At 40.4% G+C, this 23,284-nt stretch overlaps 1 protein-coding gene across 2 annotated transcripts in view; it reads right to left on the bottom strand.

Moving 5' to 3' along the window:
* LOC132124051 (procollagen-lysine,2-oxoglutarate 5-dioxygenase 2-like) overlaps positions 1–23,284 on the bottom strand; it is a 56,893-nt gene that overhangs the window by 24,128 nt on the left and 9,481 nt on the right. For both annotated transcript variants that reach the window (XM_059534810.1, XM_059534811.1), the window contains exons 2-7: positions 7,486–7,577; positions 7,183–7,319; positions 3,844–4,007; positions 1,465–1,577; positions 1,193–1,256; positions 718–815 (exon numbers count right to left, since the gene is read on the bottom strand). In XM_059534810.1, the coding sequence (XP_059390793.1) occupies positions 718–815; positions 1,193–1,256; positions 1,465–1,577; positions 3,844–4,007; positions 7,183–7,319; positions 7,486–7,577 (668 nt within the window). The remainder of the gene's footprint in view (positions 1–717; positions 816–1,192; positions 1,257–1,464; positions 1,578–3,843; positions 4,008–7,182; positions 7,320–7,485; positions 7,578–23,284) is intronic.

Below are 23,284 nucleotides of genomic sequence, written 5' to 3'. Positions count from 1 at the left end.
TAGAGCATAAGGGTAAGCTCTGGATGGATGATTATTCATTAGAAACAGCACAGATGGTTGAGTATTAGGAGAAGATGACTCCACACGGTGCTGTGTTTGTTTAATCCGTCACTGAAGTGCAGAAGGAAAAACTCTACGGGTCTGGGATGACATTATCACCCAGACATCCTGCTAAAATGTCAAACTCTACAGCTAGGCAACAACAACTGGGCAATGACTGCAACATTTTTGGCCAAAGGACTGTCTAGTATTTAATCACCAACTGTACAATTAAAGTCAGTGATGTATAGTGATAGTAATTCTGTAGTTTGCTATTGGAATTGTGTTCTAGCGAAAGATAGAATACAGAAAATCAGTTTTGATCAACAAGAGGTAAGGTAGATGACAACATTTTCAGTTTAAATTGAACTGAATGAATGTATACACAATTTTAGACATGGAAATATGTGTGTTTTACTTACAATATTAGTGACAATTATCGTTCATTTAAATGACACTTCTACCTACCACATGAAACCCCACTGAATCTACATTTAGAAGACTTCCAGGACCTCAGTATTAGTTATATTGTGTCCTAATAGATAAATCCTATAAATCTGTGCTTGTCTTTTCCCAAGGTCATAACATTAAGCACACAGAAATTGGAAGTTAGTTTGAGTCAGGTTTACTTCCTTGCTTCCATTATTCATTGATGAAAATAAAAAAGACAACATTTACCTTGGTGTTCATATTTCCATGGATAATTGCTGGCAGACTGTTGTAGAGAGTGTTTCTCACTCGCACTCGCTCAGTCCCAAACTTCAGGAGAACTTCATCTTAATTCAAAATAAGATTTGAAAATTTTGACATTCAGTACTTCTGTTGAATAATTCTGTTTAGTGTTTTATTATTATTTGGCAAGCAAAAAACTGTAAGTCTGGGCCCTGAGACTAGACTTCCCCTCGACTAGGCCATATGATTTGAGGTGTCACTCATGTCTGCAGTACAAAAGGTGCACGATAAGTTATGCGTATGGATTTGTTCAAATCCCTATATGCCTGCCTACCAAGAAAAAGTAAAACTAAGATCAAAATTGTTTTGATGAAAAATAAATCACTTTGGCATCCCTTAATTCATCAGTTATGATGCAATATATGAAAAAAGGAAGGGTTGTTTACTAGCGAGATTTATACACCATTTTGGATTGACTCACCCATGGCTCCGTTCAAATTCTGGAAAATCTCACACTTGTGGTCCAAGGTCATATTAAGTTTTTCCTAAAATAAAGAACAGAACACACTCAAGTTTGTGTAAAAGTGACCATGTGACCTTTGCCCTCATGTAGACTGTTTATAGTTGTGTATTTTTAAACAGTTTGTTTGCTTTTGAGTGGTATGATACATTTGCAGGCGTTTTATAAGTACATGCGGTCAAGTTACAAGCATGTTTATGTTCTCACAGAGTGCAAAGGCTTTCTCCACTCACCCTCTGAAGTGGATCCACGTAGACCTTTGTGTAGAATAGCTGATCATCATCATTATCATGAAGGTCCCACTGGTTCACAATCTTCTGAATGTATTGAGCGTAGCCAATAAAGCCTGTGAAAGACATTGCAATGTTTTTACAGACTGTGTGTTGTAAAATGAAGTATAGGATGTAATGGAATGTGAGAAGCATTGGCATTATGGGATGCCTGGACACAACAGTTCCAATTTCAATTACATCTCCTTTGAGAGGTTTAAATCTCACTTCCAATTTTGGTGTGGTTCCTCAAACCCTCAGAACAGTTTGATGTCTGGCAGAAGCATCTGACCAACCAGCAACAAGTGTTGCGTGTGGCCACATCTGGCCACGTCTAACCTCAAATGACATAGACTTTTTACATCTACTCAAGACGAAGGACTGTAATCAGTATAGGATCTCAGCTATGTGCTGGCTCTCTGTGTTTCTGTAGCAACCTGCTTACGGATTTCTCTGACTGCAGATTAAAACTTTAGGGCTTGGATACTTAGGATACCATCATTTGGCAGGAAACAGGAACTATGTTAGGTTACTAGACTATTACATTTTTAACTCCTAATAACCTTATTCTATAGCCTACATTCATAGGCTGATCTAAAAAACATCTTCAACACAGTTTCCAATGACTTTAGTAGGAATTCTTGACATTACAAATCTGTTCAGAAGCACTATCACATCTAATGATTTTACTGGAAATCTAGACTTCGAGATCTTTCAGTCCCCCAAGAGCCAGAAGAAGATAAACAAGGCAATTTTCAGGCGAGTATGATTTAAATGTAAGTTCACTCACTAAATTAGTGGATGGTCTTTTTCTGAAGGCAGTCACCTCAGATGTGGTGACATGAATCTTGTTTTATTACAGTGCAATAAAGCAAAACCCTTGACATAATGCCCAGGTTAGAAAGCAATAGTTGAAGCCAGATGTAAAGCATTTTGACATGTGGTTTTAAACTAGAATCCAAAATCTTATTTTATTTATTTTATTTTTTTCCACTGATCGAAAAAATGCTACTTTCAACAAAACTGAATTTGGGCAAAGTAAGGGATGATTGGAAAGAGACTGGCCGTGCAGTCTTTTTTATTTCCATAAGCACACTGGTCCACATGACATTTCTGGTCCAACCGAAACAAAACAGTAGCCACCGCAATTTATGGAGCAGCCGAAGGGATAAAATTAACCTTAAATTTTGTATTAATTAAAGGTTGAACCTTCAACCTGTACAGACCATAGAACAGTAAGTCCAACACAAACAAACTTGTCCTTTTAATAACCCAGACTCAACATCCTGACAGGACACTAGACAAGACAAAATGACCAACACAGAAAAAGCAGTAACTGACCAGATCAAAAGACGGGATCAGTACTACAGAGTTTAGAGGAGCAATGACTACAGGGCTTTTGGGTAAAGAGGGGCTGACATTACTGTTCTTCAATGGAGAGACTACGTAAGATGGATGCTCACGTACACACTCAAATGAAAGCACCATTCATGAAGACCCCTGAATGAATAGTGCACTATGCCTGGTGGCCCTCAGGAAATTCCACTGGATGAGTGACCGCTGCTTGCTAGTTTACACAAAAAACATTTTCTCTATCATTTTGTACCGATAATGAAATTCCCCTGTTTGTCCTTTGCTCTCTCCTAAATCTCCCTGCTTGCATTGTTCTAAATCCTACCAGACCAAACAAACACACTCAGAAGTGTCTGGTGCAAACTGTGCTATGATGATAAGGCTAATATGGCAGCTGGCCATGACCTATCCCAGTGATATGCTGCCTGAGCTGAATTTGTAAAGCCTGAACTCCCAAATGCACGAAGAAAAAATGTGAATGTGTATACATAACATGGAATGCTAAAAGATTATAAACCATTATGTATTATAAGCTGTGAAAAACCAAACATGTGCACAAATGAATTGTGCTCATTCTTAACATACCAGTGCCTTTAAACCAGATTCAGGCAGCCTGTAATATACACGCTAGCCATTTAACTAACTTGCTCAGCAAAATTGTCTTTAACTGTTGCTCCAATGTGGCAAGATAATGATGCATAAAAGCTAGAAACATTTGTGTTCATATACATGAAAGGTTTGTTTCAGATGTTACATTTACAAAATGCATTTACAATTGAAAAACATGCCAATGGTAAAAAAAAAAAAAAAAAGTCTAAAAACAGGGACTAGTTTTAAAGTCAAAATGAACTGAACTGAACTGAATGAGTTTAAAATCTCAATAACTCAATTGCTTATTTGGGCCAAAACCTTGATGAGTATTAAGTATGAAGTAACTTTCACATCAAAACAGAACATGCTATATAGTTGGTATTTCACATTTTTACACACCTCCAGAGTTAAGAAAGCGTTTCCCATTGCGGACAGAAGGATACTTCTCTGCCAGTCGAGAATCTGGCCAGATGATTCCCTCAGCGGCAAACACCAGCTTATGATTAGTCTGCTGGAACTTTCTGAGAATCTCCTCAGGTCCACCAGCAAAGATGAGGTCATAACTGAAGAAGGAAAAGGAGGAGTATATTAGTTATCCTTTTCACTGCACTTTCCAGCTGATCAACAATTTTCACATCCAAGACGATGTTTACTAATCCACGACGAGTTTATTTAACCAGCTATGTCTATTTTAACTAAACTCCTAATAAGGAGGGGAGGTCACTTCATAGGCATCTAGGTCTTCCATTTCAGACACTATTAATATGTCTGGTAACATTAGTAACTATAAATGTCATCAGAGGAAGTAAACTGTGAGGGAGGCACCATGATTTCCCTCTCACACGATTAATTTCCCTTTTTCAATCATGAATTAATCTCTGCTTCAATGTGGCAAAATGGTCTGAACTACAGCTCTAGGATATATAGATATTTTAGTAATGAAAATGTTCTACATAAAAAATTGAGAGCTCAAACTTAATTTTACCCCTATTTTGAAGTTAATGTACTCTGCCTTTGCATTGTCAGCAAAACGTGAGAATTCACACCAAGGCAAAAGGCAGTAACTTTCACATTATCAATATTTGGTTGCTGATCACCATTTACAAAATCGTTATAGTAACACCTATATAAAATCAAGTGATAATGGGCTGTCTCCTTTTTGCTATTGCATGTAGTAATGTGACTATATTAAGGTTTTTTTTTTTTATTATTGTCTGAATGCCATAACTCGATTTGAGCGTTCCAAACAAAGTGAAAGAGCAGTAACTGGTGTTATACTGTGTTCTGCATTGGCTTCTCTGGGGCTTTTCGAAGTTACGGTTGAGAAGACCTATTAACTTCTCAGAAAAACCATGACATTGACTCAAGATACTTATACACCTGATAAAGGACGTCTTGAATGTCCCAAAAATATCAATAACTCATTTTTAACAAAAATCAAAGTTACGGTCTTTTGCCTTTGCACGGCTGTATTGTCTTGCGTGCAGCCCTAAATGTTGTTATTCTAAATTTTCTGAACTCTACACTCTTTATGAGACCTAGAAATATGTGTTATTCCAGATATGGGTATGTATAAATAGCTGATATAAAGCTCAAAGTGTTTTATAGAAATGACCCCTTGATAAAATAGCACTGAACGTGGTATGTACGTGTGAAGTTAACTTGAAGTAAACACTAATCTTTAATAATAATAATCGCTCATTTGTGAAAAACACACCCAGACCTGCACCATAAGTACAAAAAATTACTTTCATTATTAACTCAAATGCCATAATTCCCCTTGAATTAAGAAGCTAAATAACAGGCCATTTAATATGGTTGATTATCATAAATTGAGTGAATAGCCACTATTTCAACAAGAGCATTGGTTATAAAGGTAAAATTGTTGAACAAATGCCCAACCAGTGTGCCTTCACACAGATTCCTGTTGTTTCCCATTGAGTTTGCAGTGAATTCTCCAACTGAGGCTGTTGAAAATGTACAGTATAAGCATGGCACATTTGCTATAGCTGATGAAAAAATACTTTTTTACATTGTACAAAGCAATGTATTTAGCCAGTCATTTTGCCTATTTCTAGACTAGATATTTTCCTGGCATCATTTACTTTCAATTACAGGAAATTACTAAAATGTATTTTGTGGCAAATTAGAGTCTATTCACAGCTAGTCTCCACATAGAGAAATTAATACTGGATTGTTTTCAGTCTCTGGTGTATAGACCAGTAATTTTACTGTCGTGTAAAAATCTAAATCCATTTAAATTAGGGGCTTTTCACACATGAGATTGTTAAGAAAGGTTTTTTAATCCTGGGCTATCCTGGCGATCATAATCCTGCATGTTTCAGACTGTTCATACTTAACCCACTATTGGTAGTTGCTATGCAGTGCAGTTTAGAGTTATGACAGGTTTGATAACAGAGTCCAAAGTGGTGCTAACCCAAAAGTGAGAGATTTAGTTTAAATGTTTCTTAAACCAGTTGCTTAAAACACAAAACAATATGTTAAACCGAGATTTAGTGCGGTGAGAAGTCTGGTAAGTATACCAGCTGTATATCTTGGCTGAGCATCCTGAAAAAAAAGAAGAAAATATAAATAGCTAGCTAGTTAAATTTAATAAGGGTTGAATCAAGTAAAAAAGGCCATATTTGCAGATTACCCTTTTTTTTTTTTATGTGGTCTTAGCTGGTTTAAATTTGGTTTAGCTGTCCATCTGAAAAGTTCTCAAACCTCTATAAAACAATCAATCTATTAAAGGTCCCCTTCTTCGTGATCCCATGTTTTAAAAAACGACCCGTTTGGACTACATCCCTCTAGTTCCTGCAGTAATGACTTCACTAAAACTGTTTTTTGACTAACCTATGCCCACATGAATTCACAAAAAGGGGGCATGGTCTTGTTGCGCTCCGACGGAGAAGGAGGAAGAGCTGCGTTTTGTGTTTGTCGCCATGTCGTTGAAACGCTGTTATTTTCATCTCAGAGTCCAATCACCTTTGTTTGAGCTTCCCAGGGACGCTGTACTTGGAGATTTATGGTTACAATTTATGTTTAACTTGGTTCCCGAAAATTATAATCCACATGTAAAACTATGTGCAGCACATTTTGCTGAGGACAGCTTGCTGAGGACAACTTCCTCAATCTCAATCAGTTTAATGACGGATTCGCACAAAGATTAATTTTGAAAGATGGAGCAGTTCCCTGTTTGTCTGGAGAAGGCGTTGTTTATGGACCACAACCGGTGTATTTTATTATTTAAGTTGGTGTGTTTACCAGTTTCTGTAACTTATTACACAAAGGGCAACGCTGTTTAGCTTTGTTAACTAGATGTTAGGGCTGTGCAAAAAAACGAATGCGATTTTCATGCGCATCTCATCAGTAAAAACGCTCCTGTGATTATAAGTACATCTCCAGCACATGCTCCTGCCCACTTGCTTGCTCACAACACAGGAACCGCTGGCCCAATCAGAACTCGTTACGTATTTCTGAAGGAGGGACTTCATAGAACAAGGAAGTAATCAACCCGTTTTTATTACAGTGAAAACAGCGGTATACAGATAGGTGAATTGTGTGAAAAATACTGTTTTTTACACACGAAACATGAACACGTTATATTGCACACTGTAAACACAATCAAAGCTTCAAAAAAGCGCGAAAAACGGGACCTTTAAAAGAAACCAGGTTCATGGCCATTTAAGATCATCCAGACATTTTTTTTAACCCTTCATATGACAAGCACGTTACCTGTCCACAAATAAGACCACCAAGTCCTCTTGGTCAGCCAGAGACTCCATGGCTTCCTTTAACAGTCGAACCTTCTGGCCTCCACCGATGGATCGACCCACATCACCTCCCTTCCACTCATCTCCCATCCCCAGCACCTGCGTTCAGAATGAACCAGTTCAAACTCAATCTCAATAAACATACTACTATCAGCTTGACGAAATGAAGCATCCATCAGGCGAGAAGCAGTGGTCTTGCACAATCGGATGAAAGCATGTGCGACCTAGCTTTGTGTGATTGGTTAAATTGAGAAATAAACCTTACCTTCACATTGAATTTGAAGTAGTTTGCTGACTGCATGAAGCGGTGGAAGCCATCCGTCTCCTGTGTTGCAACAGTAAGTACAAGTAGCTTTTCTGGTGACATGAAAATTGAGAAATAAAAAATGTTAGAAAAAAAAGAGGAAATGTCTAGTAAAGTAAACCAGTATGAATTTTTTTTTTTCAGAACGTGGAATGTTTAAGTGTAGAAACATTACTATTCCTGGATTGTATTCCTCAAAAACCTAAAAACCTCAGGTCTGGCAGGGATTGTAGGTGGGAGGAGTGAATGTCCAGCACCCTCTTCCACCCTTAATACTACAACTGAAGTGAGACCCTTGAACAAGTCACCAAACCCCCAACTGCTCCCCGGGCTCCGCAGCATTGGCTGCCCACTGCTCCCGGTGTGTGTTTGTTCACTTCCCACATTCCTAATTCCAAGTAGGGTCACACATCCTGTCGTTTTATTTCCTTTACAGTATAATGTAGAGTGTATCTTGTTACTCCAAACCAAACTTCAAACCTATGTCAACACTCGCAAAACTGATACCCAAAGATCATCCCTTCCTCTTGTGAGAATAAATGCACAGTAAAGTTAAAATCGCCATGATTTGAAATGGATTTGGCAGGATATGTTATATAATGAGTAGTAATGTTACATATGATGCTGGTAACAGGGGTGCTGACGGCTAGTTAGCAGAAAAGGGGCCTTAGTGTCGCAAACACCCACTACATTTCCGCTGGACGTGCCATTGAGCAGGTACATACACTCTAGTAGAGCAGTGTGGGAAAATAAATTCCAGACTGGGGTGTGAAGGGCTGGTTAACTTCAATCGTCCGTCATCTCTTGGGTTTGGAAAACAGCCCCAAAGAAATCTTAAACAAACTTAAGAGAGAGAAACAGGATGTGTGTTCGTCATCTGTACACAGTGCAGGTTTTTTACAGATTAAAAAAACAAATGATAAGAATGTATAATAAAACCTCAATTGCTCTTGCATGTGATGGTGTGGCCCCCAGAAAAAAAATAAAATAAAATAATAATAATAATAAAATGCTTCAGTGTTTTGATTTACATTTTGGGGTTCAGGTTACTTAAAGTGGTACACAGAATGAAGAGCCCAAGTCCAAAGGTGTCTAAATGTGAGCTGTCTTTGCACACTAAACTGGGTTAGAAGAAAATATTTTACCACTGAAAAAATAAACACTGCTCCTTGAAATGTTTTCTCTACGGTAGGGACAACATGGGTAATTTTCTAAATATCTCTGGTTGGACTCGGATAGAACGGGAAGTCACAACAGGTCAGCGTCTTTCCCTCATTCATGTCTGAATGGAAAACCTTATTAAACATTTAGCAATAAAATGGGGATTTATGGCAGGAGCTACAGGATTCCTCACCTCATAAAATGGCTCAACTGAACCATTTCATTATAGAGTGTGAATACTCAGTATGTGCCGAGCCAAGCATGGGAATGTAATGTTAACAAATAATTGAAAAAAAGCCTAATTACGATTCGATTTCTTGGACAGAACATCCTTAAACTTTGTGTCCAACCATCAGCTGTGTAGAGATGGTGAGGATGTGAAAAGAATCAAGCCCCAGCTTTCTTTTTCAACATTCTGTTTTACATCAGAATACTGAAGTAAAGTCCAGAGACTTTCTCCTAGTGCCTGTTGCTTTTAGCTTGCATTCTGTGGCTCAGCATGAAATATTCATATGTTTGTACTCTCTAAAACAATGATTCAGGGACCTGTTATCGCAGGTTAAAAATTCTAACTTAATAATTTCTTCAGTTGACATAATAATGTTGATCATTACATTAACTTAATATTGTGTGTAATTTAAACACAAAAGTATTGCTTGATTTTTTTTTTTTTTAGTTTACAACTTGTACTACAACTGTAGTAAACACTACATTGACTCTATATTAGCAATGACTGTGCTAATGCCAATGAATAAAAACTACTTGTACATTAATTGTACATGCTAAATAAGTTAATATTTTCAAGTGAACGCACAAAAAAACATGAATTAGTAAGTGCTTTAAAATAATTAACTAACATGTTAATACAGTTTAATACATTATCTAACTAATCTAACCTTATTGTAAAGTATTACAGTTATTTGTTATTAAAGTATGTATATGTTCACAAAAACACTGTTAAATTAAACAGAAAAGCAAGCAGGTGTGCATGATTTGATGTGGCAGCCAATAGTATTGGCCCAATACAAATAATATCCTAATTTCCTTAAATAAATCCTGCATTTGGAGCAGGCTCGAATCACATTTCTGCTTCTGAAATTATTATCTTTTTCTATATAGTGTAGTAGTGTGCTTGTCTTTCGTACGTGGCCGCTCAACAAACATGTCTGTGATTGGCTACATTGCTCACCTCTGCAAAACGCATCACAAATCATTTGACACTTTCCAAAGCAAAAGGGCAGATACAACTTCTGGGGGATGTTGTGGCCTAATGGTTAGAGAGTTTGACTCCCAACCATAAGGTTGTGGGTTCGAGTCTTGGGCTGGCAGTACCATGACTTAGGTGCCCTTGAGCAAGGCACTGAACCCCCAACTGCTCCCCGGGCGCCACAGCATAAATGGCTGCCCACTGCTCCCTGTGTGTGTTCACTGCTGTGTGTGTGCACTTTGGATGGGTTAAATGCAGAGCACGAATTCTGAGTATGGGTCACCATACTTGGCTTTATGTCAAGTCACTTTCACTGGATTGTTTGCCAAATCTATTTATTATGAATAAAACAGATCCTAGACCAGGGGTTATGGGCAGCTTTTCCATCTAAAAGCAATCAGAAGCAACAGCAGGCAGTTGTATAAGTAAGATTATAATACACGCTAAACTCAAGTCCGAACGTCTCCCTCCATCCGAAGGGGGGCCACAGGGATATCTTTGGGGGGCCAGGCCCCCCCAGCCCCTCCTCTGGCGCCGGGCCTGGATGGCAGCCTCCCAGGTCATATATTTTCAGGAGGTCTTGCACCATACTACTAAAGAATTGCCTCCATAATCCGCACTCAAAATGCACAGCTTCCATGGAAGCATACATAAAGTATGAGTCAAGGTTTAGGAAAAGAGCCAACATGTTCTGACTAACATGAACTCTTAACACTGGGTAAATACTTCTCAAGAAAAGCCTCAAAACCTTGGAGACTGATAAAATGCTTCATGTATTATTATTTTTTTTTTAACTGGAGCATGATACATCTGATTCCTGTCTATGCTCCAGATAGAAAGGCTCGGTTTTGCTATATGCTGTTCTATAACATGCTGGAATTGTTTCATCTGCTCATCTGGATGATTAAGACAGTAATGTTAAGCCGCATTTCCACCGCTGGGACTTTACCCAGGAACTAGGGTCTTTGGGCTGGTACTTAGTGTGTTTTCACCAGAGCAACCAGGATTTTAAAGTTCTGGGTAAAAAATTCCTTAAAAAAAAAGTTCCTGGTACAATTGTTCTGGGTAATTTACGTAGGTGGAAACGCGGGATTATATCCAACTGAAGGCTGCTAGAGAGTCATGCTGGTCACGCCATGTGTTCACAACATCCTATAAATGTCCAGGTCTCATTGAGCCTTGTTGTCTGAGAAAGCCCCTTTCTGTGAGCAGAATGGGTTTAAAATAACAGCTGGGAAAATCCATATAGTGAAAATGTCTGGACTGCTAGTATTGATGAAATGTGATATCTGCCAGGCTTAACATAGTTCTCGTTTAGTGGTTACGTCAGCCTTAAACATGGGTCATGATAAAGAAAATCTGAAGAGTCTTTAATCATTGTGAAATCCCATAGGCAAGAACAAATCTCTTTATTTCTTTTACAGTGAGACTAAATAGTAACCACATAGTGACTTGCTCAAGACCCCAGTAAACTCAAATGCATATTTAGGAGTTTCAAAAAAGATGTGCTCAGGTTTGTCAAATTCCAAGTGTTTTATCAAAAGATCTGAATATGAACTCAGACATTTCTTATAAAATTCTTGAGCCACATCTATGATTCTATGATAGTCACATACATTTTTAGCTCAATTTTCTCACTGTCTCCCAAAAAGTATCCAATGTGTATCTATTTTATTTATCTTATGAGATTTCAGGATAAATATTTCATGCAATATATGCACTTCAATGAAACATAAGGTCTCAATTAAATCTTTAAAGCTTTGAAAAGCAAGCTTTTTCATTTTCCTCTAGGATCTGTAAATCACAGACAAATCAGTGATTGATGAGCTATGCAATGAGCTATGTTTCTTGGTTATAATCCACATCCAAATGTCATTATTTTCTGGACACGCTAATGTTTAATTTGTATATACACCATTCTTTGCCAATTTCGAATTTATTAAACCATTGGGACTGGTGTTTCTTAAGGTGCTCATGCATCTTTCAATACTTTCTCCTTGTACTTATCATACGTTTCACACTAATCCATTTCAGTGTATAATCAATCACAACACAATATCCATCTGACTCTATTCCATTGTGGCTGTAGATATCTAAAAAGCCACACCAAAGATTAACCTAATTTATTTTGTTCTATTGCCAAATTTGGAGGCTATTTCCCAGCATCTTGAAACTTTTGCGTAATGGATGAGTGTGGGCGATTGGTGGTGGACAGTTACATTGTCTCTCTAGTCTTCCCCTAATGCCAACAAATAAACACAAATTGCTTTGACCTGCAAGTGACCTGACCTTCACTTGATCCCTTAAGACAACAGCAAAAAACAAACAACTGCGGGTGCCGGCAAAATGTGCCCTAGCCAATGTCTTCCTTTGTGCTCGAAGAATTGAGGGCTGGATCCAGCCTACCAAACTTAGAGAGAATCAGTTGCTATGGCAACAAATATACACACAAGCATGTGATGACACACAACTCCTGCTGTGGTGGTCGAACGTCACCGTCTGCAATCGTGTGAAGATAACCAGGTGACATTCCGCTTACGAGCATGACTTAGACAAGAAGATTTGTCTTATGGCTTGTGCTGCATTGTAGTAGCAGTTGCATTCATGTGCGATTGCAAAGATGCAAACATTTTTGAAATTTTAGTACTTTGACTGCACCTTTAGAGTCAGGGTAAGCAACAGTCATAGTGATGCTTGATAAAATAACTCAAACTTATGTGATGATAATATGTGCTGTTTCTCGTATTTCTTTCTCAAAGCTACTTTAGAAATGGTAAATGGTAATGAATAATGCCTATTGATATGTCTTGAATCTTGACTTGTCTGCCATATGGAGAAAGTCATCTTCACAGCAACTAAGCAGAAAACATGATTAGTGGTTCTAAAGTATCTTCTCAAAGACAGAAACCAAGCCACCGCACAATGTGTAATCACTTTCAGCAGCTGTGATTAAAAATGTAGAAAATAATGCTCTCTATCAAGATGCATTTTCTTTATACGCAAAACTGAAATAATTACAAAACCAGAGGAATCATATTATGGAAGTGTGCACCCTGTAGGGCAATAATGTCTGTTAATGGAGTCTACAGATAGGGCTAAATGTAGTGCAAGCAGACATTCAGTGCAGACAGAGAGGTCACTGTCCAACACCCTGAAGAATTTCATTTTCCGCCCCTTGATGTAGGAACACTGTTTTTAGAACTGAATCAAAAAATTGTGGAAAAAGCAGTTTGGATTTTCAAAAGATGGTTTATATTTAATGTAGTACACAGTCTGGGCCGACCTAAGGAGACAGTGTTTGACAGATCGGTGTGATCTGCTGAGGTCCTCAGGAATGCTGCTTCAGACAGTCAAGCTGTTTCTTTTCTCAGAGAGGAGCTTTAAAATTGTTCCTGGGCACACAGTCAGGGCCGTCTATGTAAACTCTCACACTGCCCTGGAATGCCACCGTTGTACACTCAGAACTTCTACCACAAAGAACACTCAAGTGTGGGAGAGTCAAAGAAAAAGTGAAAGACTGGAAACTAGAGAACACACTTTGGTTTCTCCGTGGCCCTCTCAGGTTATCTTCCTAGTAATTCTTGGGACTCTGGAGACAAAGTATGTTTAAGAAAGCTCTCAGCCTACAATAACATGAGGGCTTTCACACTTTTTTGATCAGCTCTTGTGGGTTGACAGACATCAGGTGGGTAAATCATACTGGGTGAATGAACAAAGGATCAATTGTGCTCGCTAATAGCATCCTATTAAACATACTGTCTGCATGGTGAGACAGTTTTCGTTTTTGTAAGCTGATTCTGATTGCTTAAATGTGGAGGGTATTGTAGGCTACACATTTATCTCGAACTGTGCAAGCAAGGGTTGGGTTAAAGATACACCTTATTTCTGGAGATGTTATGTTGAGGATGGTGATTTAGCACATGCTCTATGCTTTTGAGTTCATGAACACATTTGCTTGGTTTTAGATTTGAATATTTCACCATGTCCTTTTCTGTTTATAGGGTGGACATTGGACAAACTACGAAATAAAAGAACTGAAAAAAAGAACTGATAAAATCATTGGTTCAAACCAGTTTATTGATTGGCAGACAAATAATTCTCAGAAGCTGGAGGTCAGAGAATGCACGTTTCTTTCAGGAATAGGTAGCAGAACTGGCTAGAATGGCTGCATTTGAAAAAAAAACATATACTAAAAACCTAAACCTATACTATATATAACATAATAATGATAATATTTATCTAGTTTTCTCATCATCATATATTGAAGGATGTGCTATAATGGTTGGCTCATAAGTTGAGGATTTGTAATTCTTGAACAAAAGTCAATGATTCTTTTCAAAGTAAGACACTGTAGGAAAGGAGAATGACAATCTTAATAAGATCACAATCTTTGTGCTTTTTTAAGAAATGTTAAACCCCAGATTGCTGCAGGGGTATTGTTCTTACAATGGTTGCTTTTGTTTTTGTAAAAGAAGGTGAACACTGGCTCTTTCACAATCAATCACTCAGTCATTTTATTAACCCATCAACTGCAGAAATACTGCAGCCTAAAAGTCTGTTCACACAATATGAACATTTTAATTTTAATGTGTCTATTCAAAGTGATACAAATCTGCATGCCATCAATAGCCGCGTTTGCACTGTTGGGCCAAAAGCGGGCGTGCCAGGTCGTGCCAGGGCCAGTCACGTTTCCACTGTCACTTCCGTGGCTTGATCGTGCCTCGCCGTTGCTTCCTCGTGGCTAAAGCGGACCAGCTGGGGCTAGAGGAGTGGTTATGAACAAAGGCAGAGTTTCTCCGTGTCCGGAGAGTGTTTTGAGAGTTTAGCTCCACGTAGCCTATGTCATAAAAATATAACAATGTTTTCGTGTTCGGGAGCTTTTATAAAAATATATAAATGATCATTCTTTCTAAATGTGATGTATATAGACTACTGTGACTACAAATGATCATAAACAGACTTGATTGAATTAGCTGGCTATGTTCATAACGCTTTATTTCTGTGTGACTAATTTTCAATCCTGAAAAATGTATTCATTATGATCAATGTCTCACTTATTATAGTAAAACATTTATACTTTTGGATTTAAATATTTAACAAAGCATGCAAACAAATGGCTGCTTTTATCATGTTTGTTTTGTGATCACGTTAGTTTCAGTGATTTATTTCTAATAAGTTTTGTGACAACTTCTTTTTGTTGGTGAAATGATGACGTTGCATGAAGTTGTTCCTGAGAGGAGTGTAAAGGGTGGGTTTTAGTGAAGCGCAGCAAGAGTTTCTGGCCGGAATGTGGAAACATAGCGCTATTTTGGCCTCTGTGCTACAGGTCCGAGGCTATTAGCCCCACCTGGCCCGTATAAAGCACTGGCTCTCACTGGCCCGATAGTGGAAAAGCAGCTAATGTAAGAGATTTTTTTTACAAAGAGATGTTCATGTTGCGATTACAACTATGGATGCCACAATTATGTAATTTATCAAAGCGGAAATTAATCGTTCAAAGTCCATGTTATTCTGAGTGCGTAAGATGTTTGCTTAAGGATTTTTCCATTGTTTTAATTTTAGTGTTAGTGTAACATTATAATGACATGGATATTTTTACTTTTATATTATTATTTAAAGAAGAAACCAATCCATTGAATAGTTGAAGTGAGGCTTTATGCTATAAAAATATAGCCAAGTAAACCTGTCTGTTTTTTTGTTTCCTGCCATAACATCAGCTATAACATCAACTAAATAATCAATTTCAAGCAAAGACAATTTCTATATGCACCGAATACCAGGAGCAAATAAGTCAGATACTAAGTGAAGTGATCTCATTTCAGTTCAGTTTTGGGAAATATGAAAACACTACTGAGTCACATAACTGACCTCATTAGGTGGTCTGTTCCCTCAACAGCCAGACTCTACCACAGCACCCATTCATTCCTACCATAAGTATGTCACTGTTTTTCTCCATTAGACCAGCACTTCTGAATTGGTGAAGGGTGTACCCTGTACAGCCCGCTTAACACGAGCATGTTAACACAATCTCAACCAAACTCACCAGAATCAACTGCCAGAACATATATACACACAGATATCTAGAGCTCATACTTATGCCTCATTACACTGCAAAAACAAAGGCCAACGTCACATCGGAAGAATTTATATGTAACAACAGGTAGCTGTGACTCGACAATGAGGTACTTGAATATAAACACAGACATGCAGATTTTCCATAACACTTTCTAAATCTCTGTGGATTTAGCCACTTTGGGACCAGAAACAAAATTTTAAATCTGGCCGCAGAACAAACTAGCGGGAAAATGGTGGTGGGGTTATTAAAGACACGTTATTTCAGCTGTCCACAACTAAAATAGAAAAGCTTTCTCTTTTGGGGCTTGGACATTTCCTTGCTTGTTTAAACATGCCCTTGTGTCTATAACCCCAGAATCTAGTAGTACACTGGCAATGGTGCTCTTGTTTTTGTGACATATCAGGACACAACTCTGTATAATGACATGGTATGACACAGGTATTACAAGGAGAGGGTGACTTATGAGGACATAACCCATGTCCCCATTTTTCAAATCATACAGAATGAGTTTTTTTTTTTTTGAGTTTCCTGTGAGGGTTAGGGTTAGGTGTAGGGTTGGTGTAGGGCCATAGAATATACAGTTTGTAGAGTATAAAAACCATTACACCTATGGGATGTCCCCACTTTTCACAAAAAAGTGTGTGTGTGTGTGTGTGTCGATTGCACCCCTCCAGTGCATATTAAAATGCCTCTAGAATGGAACATTGCATGATGTCATCAGCATCTGGTTAAACATGGGCTTAGCCACAATAGTTCAGTTGAGTATTTAACTTACCAGTAACTCTTATTTGTTGTTCTATGTCTGGAAAAACAATAACAAGCATTAAAAACAGTGAAAAAGAAGGGGGACATTTGATTGACAACACCAAAACTGCCATCGTCTAATGCTCGCAATTACTTTGGTCACTTCCTGCGCAGAGCTGAGCTGAGCATTGCGTTTGAGATGGAATGCTTTACTGGCCAGAGCAATTAAACAAGCCAAACCGGGAGCAGCTTCTGTTTGATTCTCTAAACCCGCATAACATCGAGTTTTGAAGACCACACGCAGTTATAGGTGTTGGACAAGGATATGAAATACGAATGCAAGCTATCACTTTTGGTCATTCTTAGACTGCGTTTACACTTGGCAGTTTTGGTTTGAATAAAATATACTCCGAGGCGATTGCTCTGTTAATGCAGTTCATTTGAATATGTGTGAACACTGTCATCTGAACCTTGGTGGAAACCTAAGTGGACCAAAACCCCCCTGGTCATGATCAACTGAAATATAAACACAACTGAAGAATTCTACATAAAGCAAAAACAGTACGTGATATAATGAGATGCGGGCGTAAAAAGGACAGAATGCTCAAGTATAACTGGTTCTTCTCATCATAGAAGCTGTTGCCCATTACAGGTCCAGTACAGGTGTAGGAACTACCGCCTGCTTACAGCATCATTACAGCATGTGTGCAATGGATGAATTCCTGGTGCTGGTTTGACTCCTTTACATATTTTGTACGCTCTTTGTGAGTTAGCAGCTGTTAAAATACTGCCATATTAAGTACACACATGCAACAAGCACAGTTAGCCCAGCATACAGCGAGTTCGATAAATATAAGTCATAAAGGATGACCAATCAGGTTGGAACTGTATCTTTATGCCTATTGTTTTTTTCTTTAGTTTTGGTTTTAAAATGACCAGGACTAAATATATAATTTACTTATGGGTCCGAACCAGAAAAATCAGGAGAGACAAACTACAAGTGGAAACACACCCTTAGAGCTTGGACTCATGCATACGCTTATCATTAATGTCAAAACTAATGTATACTTTGAGATTTATGGTGCATGTCAGCATGTCATTAGTGCTACTCAAAATGCAATTAATCAATTTAATACACTTTTGTTATCCCAACCAGTCTATTCACAATGAAAAAATCCAAACTACATCTGAAAAATGCATTTATTATACTAATAAGCAGGGTGGCCATATTTATACGGGACACGTCCTCGCCAGGATTTTAATATTGCCTAAAACATCCAAATCAGTTTGAACAATAGCATGCAGGTATTGTACATAATCAACCAATCGTAGGGCTGCGTGTGAGAAAGTGAGATCTACAGGGAACGATCAAAGCGATGCAAATATGCGCATGCTTTTGTTTCGTTCAACTGACTTGAAGTGCCGCTGCGCACTGATCAAAAAAGACACCAAAGTAGGTGTGAAAGAGATTCAAAAGCACAAGGAGCCATCCGCTCTGTTCTCTAAAGCTCTCATGAATGTCATAGTCAGCTGCAAATATGTCTTGACCCCAAAAAAATTCTAACAAAAGGTTTCTCAGTGGTTTACAGTAGTATCAAATGTACTTAAAAACATACTAAAAGTTGACCAAAGTTTGACTCCAAGAAAGGCCCCATTTTCAAAATGGCAGCCGCTAGGGCCTTAAAATGACCAATACTCCTTTGTATTCCTCCTAGACCAGAAATATTGGTGCCTGATACATGTTTTGGCCATGTAATATTCTAATTAGCATATTTGCATGATAGATAAGTGATTACAAGTACAATTATATATTAAAGCAATTGATTACAAGCATATTTATGGGAAGAATAAGTACAATTTCCTTTAAGTACTGGTACATGTAAAAAAAAATTTAATATCATGGAAAAGTTCTTTATTTCTTTGTAATTTAATTTAAAAGAGCAAACTTTTTTATATTCTAGATTCATTGCACACAAACTGAAATATTTAAAGAGTTTTTTGTTTGAGTTCTGATGGTTACGACTTCAGTATCTCAAAAAATGTGAATATTTTCTCAAAGATCATTCAAAAAAAGATTTACAAAACAGAAATGTTCGAGATCTCCAAAGTAGGTTTACTTATGTACTCAATACTTGGTTGGGGCTCCTTTTGCAATTACTGTCTGTGGCATCTCCATTAAGCTTGTCAGCAGATGGAAGTATAAAGTGCTCCAGAATCTCCTGGTAGATGGCTGCATTGACTTTGCATTTGATAAAACACAATGGACCAACTCCAACAGGCGTCATCACAGCAACCCAGATCATCTCTGACTTCAGAAACTTCACACTGGACTTTAGATTATGTGCCTCTCCAGTCTTCCTCCAGACTCCAGACCTTGATTTCCAAATGAAATACTAAATTTATTTTCATCTGAAAAGAGGACTTTAGACCACTGAGCAACAGTCCAGTTCTTTTCCTTCTTACCCCAGGTGAAATGCTTCAGACATTATTCTCTGGTTCAGGAGTGGCTTGGTTCTAGGAATGTGACAGCTGTAGCCCTTTTCTTGAAGATGTCTGAGTGTGATGACTCTTGATGCACTGACTCCAGCTTCAGTGCACTCCTTGTGAAGGTCTCCCAAGTTCTTGAATCGGCTTTTCCTGACAATCTTCCCAAGGGTGTGGTCATCTCTGTTGCTTGTGCACCTTGCACCTTTTCCTACGACACTTTTTTCCTTCCAGTCAACTTTCTATAACTATATTTTGATACAGCACTCTGTGAACAGCCAACCCTTTCTGCAATGACCTTCTGTGGCTTACCTTCCTTGTGGAGGGTTTTGATGATTGTCTTCAGGACAACTGTCAAGTCAGTAGTCTTTCCCATAATTGTGGTTGCATGTTCTGTATAGGGCTGTCGCGGTTAAGAAATTTGCCCACCGGTTATTATGGGTGGCTCAATAGCGCGATATGCGGTATTACCGCCGTTTTTTTTTTTAACATACCTAATTTATCCTGATTTTGCTGCATACAAAGCTCTATCATTGAGTTATGTAGCATATATTGTTGCTTTTTTAACTGACAGAGAGACACGTTTTAAAACATTTTTGTTTATTGTTAAATGCCAAACAGCAACAAGAACATGTGTTTTCCAATACATTTTCTTTTTAAGAAATCAAAGAGTTCTAACATGTATTACACGTATTTGCGCACGACTTTGGACAGCAGCGGAAATCTAGACTGATTATCGCGCCACCACTGGCCCACCAGGACAGTGGATTCGTGTTGGAGTCGATGCACTCCTCAAGCAGATAGCGTGTTTGAGCTTGTTATCTGCTCACGCTCTCTTGGGTATGGGCACTGACGCGGAGGTTGTCCGTGACTTCAGCAGGTATGCCTGTTACTTTCACGGCTGTATTTTACAGATTTCGCAAAGGCTTCAGCTACTCCTAACTGTCGGCCGGTCTCAGCTGTTCTTTTTGATGTTGCTCCGCGTCCTGATGCTTGAGGGGGCAGCTGCGCTGGATGACAGGGGACACTCTAAAACGCTTACCGTGAAAAACGTACTCGGTTACTAAACGTAACCTCGGTTCTCTCTAGAAGAGCGAATGAGTACTGCGTCTTAGCTAAGACGCTACGGGAAAAGTCTCTTTTCACGAAATACCGAAGCAAAAAATTATCCTTAATTTTGTATTTTTGTAAAGCGCATTTGCAGCAGTACACAGCCATAGGCGAGATGGCTCGTTCGCTCATTGGCTTGTTCTGCGGCAACTGCACAGCCTATCGAGCGCAGGCTTCGCGCCCTTCTTGCCACTTCCCGCCGAAATGGGTGTGGCCCAACCTATAAAAGGAGCTCGAAAAGGCTGACTCACCTGATTTATTTCATCGCCGAAGCGAACCAGAGTGAATCGTACGCACGGCAGAGAACGCAGTACTCGTTCGCTCTTCTAGAGAGAACCGAGGTTACGTTTAGTAACCGAGTACGTTCTCTTACGAGAGCTCTCTCGTACTGCGTCTTAGCTAAGACGCTACGGGAACCCAATGTAAAACGCCGTGCGCGCGGGGATCACACACCAATAAACCTGAAGCAACGCCCAGGATTTACAGTGCACAGTCACCTAAGGGACTCACAGAGAGTCCAGGACAGAAAAGGGAAAAAGCCCTCCGTCCTATATCTAGCAGTATCCGTAGATGCGGCAATATGACATCACACAGCCGAGGCAAGGCCTGACCAATGTGGCAATGCGGGTCTTACGCAATACTGCCCATATAACAGTCGGCAGCGCATAGCGCTCGTGAATTCAGAATTCCCCTCAGGGCCCTGATTCGACTATACCGACAGCAGCCTTGCTTGCAAGGCGGGAACCTCCAGGTTATAGAACCTGATAAATGTAGACGGCGAGGCCCAACCTGCCGCCATACATATATCCTGCAAGGAGATCCCAGTAGACATACGCCCACGACGAAGCGACACCTCTTGTGGAGTGTGCTCTGACGCCCAACGGGCACTGAAGGCCCCTGGAAGCGTAAGCTAACGCTATGGCGTCAACTATCCATCTGGATAGAGTCTGTCTCGAAACAGCCATTCCCTTGGAACGTCCACCGAGCGAGACAAACAGCTGCTCCGTCTGCCGAAAGGCAGCATAGCGAGACACATAAGCTCTTAAAACCCTGACAGGGCAAAGAAGACTCGAGTCTCCATCCTCCCCTGACACCGGCAGGGCAGACAGGGCAATAACCTGAGCCCGAAACGGTGTATTGAGGGATTTCGGCACATAACCGTGCCTAGGTTTGAGTATGACCCTTGAGTCATTGGGCCCAAACTCCAAGCACGACTGGCTCACCGAGAGCGCGTGCAAATCACCCACACGCTTCACCGAAGCGAGAGCCAACAAGAATACTGTCTTGAACGACAGATGCTGAAGGCTAACCGATTGGATAGGCTCAAAAGGGGGACCCTTCAAGGCCTCCAAAACCGCCGCGAGGTCCCACATAGGGACTGACGGAGGTCACGGGGCGACATCTGCTAACTGCATCAAATCTGGGAACCATGGTTGGTTCTTCCAAAGAGGTGCTACAAGCAGTAATGAACATCTCGTTTCTCTCACCCGTTCTATCACCTGCGGAAGGAGGGAGACGGGAGGGAAAGCATAAAGCGGGCAGCACGGCCATCTCCGTGACAGCGCGCTTTCGTTCTTGGAAAAGAACGCGGGGCAGTGAGCGTTTTCGTGGGACGCGAAGAGGTCCACCTCCGCCCTGCCAAATCTCTCCCACAACAGCTGGACTGTTTGCGGGTGTAGAGACCATTCGCCCGTAGGAACATTACCTCTGGACAGCCTGTCTGGACCCAGATTCTGCAGCCCAGGCACATGCACTGCTCTCAGCGAGCGCACGATGCGCTGAGCCCAAACCAGGAGGCGTTCCGTCAGCCTGCACAGGTTTCGAGACCCGAGACCGCCCTGGCAATTTATGTAGGACACCACGGACATGTTGTCCGAACGGACTACGACGTGGTGATCCTTGATATGGGGACAAAAGCGCGTCAGCGCGTTCTCCACTGCCACCATTTCCAGGCAGTTGATATGATGGAGCTTTTCCCGTTCTTACCATAGGCCAAAGGACGGTCTGCCCTCGAGCAGCGCTCCCCATCCCGAAAGTGGAGGCGTCCGTCGACACCATCTTCACATTCGGGGAAGTCCCCAGGCTTACACCTGATCGGTACCAGACGTTCGCTGTCCAAGGTGCTAGAGCCGTAACACAGCTCTGATCGACCTTGAAATGCAGCCGGCCAGACGCCCACGCTCTGCGCGGGACCCGAGCCTTCAGCCAGAACTGCAGGGGGCGCATGCGGAGCCGGCCCAGCTGCAGAGCCGGTGATGCTGAGGCCATGAGGCCCAGCATCTTTTGACACGGTCGCACCGCAGCGGAAAGAACTCGCTGCACGCTGAATGCCCATCACGCGCTGTGGTGACAGCCGCGCCGTCATGGAACACGAGTTCAGAACTATACCCAGAAACAGGATCGTCTGACTGGGGTTCAGCGAACTCTTTGCCCAATTGACACTGAGGCCGAGCTTCTCGAGGTGATCGAGTAAAACGGCCCTATGGTCCACGAGCTCCACTCGTGATTGGGCCAGAACCAGCCAGTCGTCCAAATAATTCAGCACTCATATGCCTCTGAGTCTGAGAGGAGCGAGCGCTGCATCCATGCATCTCGTAAACGTACGAGGAGCTACGGACAAGCCGAATGGCAGGACTGAAAACTGGTATGCCTGGCCCTCGAAGGCGAATCTCAAATATCGCCTGTGGTTTGATGCTATCTGTATTTGAAAATACGCGTCCTTCAGATCTATTGACATGAACCAGTCCCCTCTGCGAATCTGCGTGAGGAGCTTCCTGGTCGTGAGCATTTTGAAACTGCGTTTCATCAATGCCTTGTTCAGCTGTCTTAGATCCAGTATGGGCCTGAGACCCCCGTCTCTCTTGGGCACCAGAAAAGTATCTGCTGTACAGCCCCCCCTCGCTTTGAGCTTGAGACACAGGCTCTACAGCCCCTTTGCTCAACAGTTTTGATATTTCAGCCCGAAGTATGTGTGCTAC

The sequence above is a fragment of the Carassius carassius genome, chromosome 42, assembly GCF_963082965.1.
Source record: "Carassius carassius chromosome 42, fCarCar2.1, whole genome shotgun sequence".
Lineage (NCBI taxonomy): Eukaryota > Metazoa > Chordata > Actinopteri > Cypriniformes > Cyprinidae > Carassius > Carassius carassius.
Note: the sequence above shows the minus strand (reverse complement) of the source record. Positions and strands in the feature narration are given on the sequence as shown.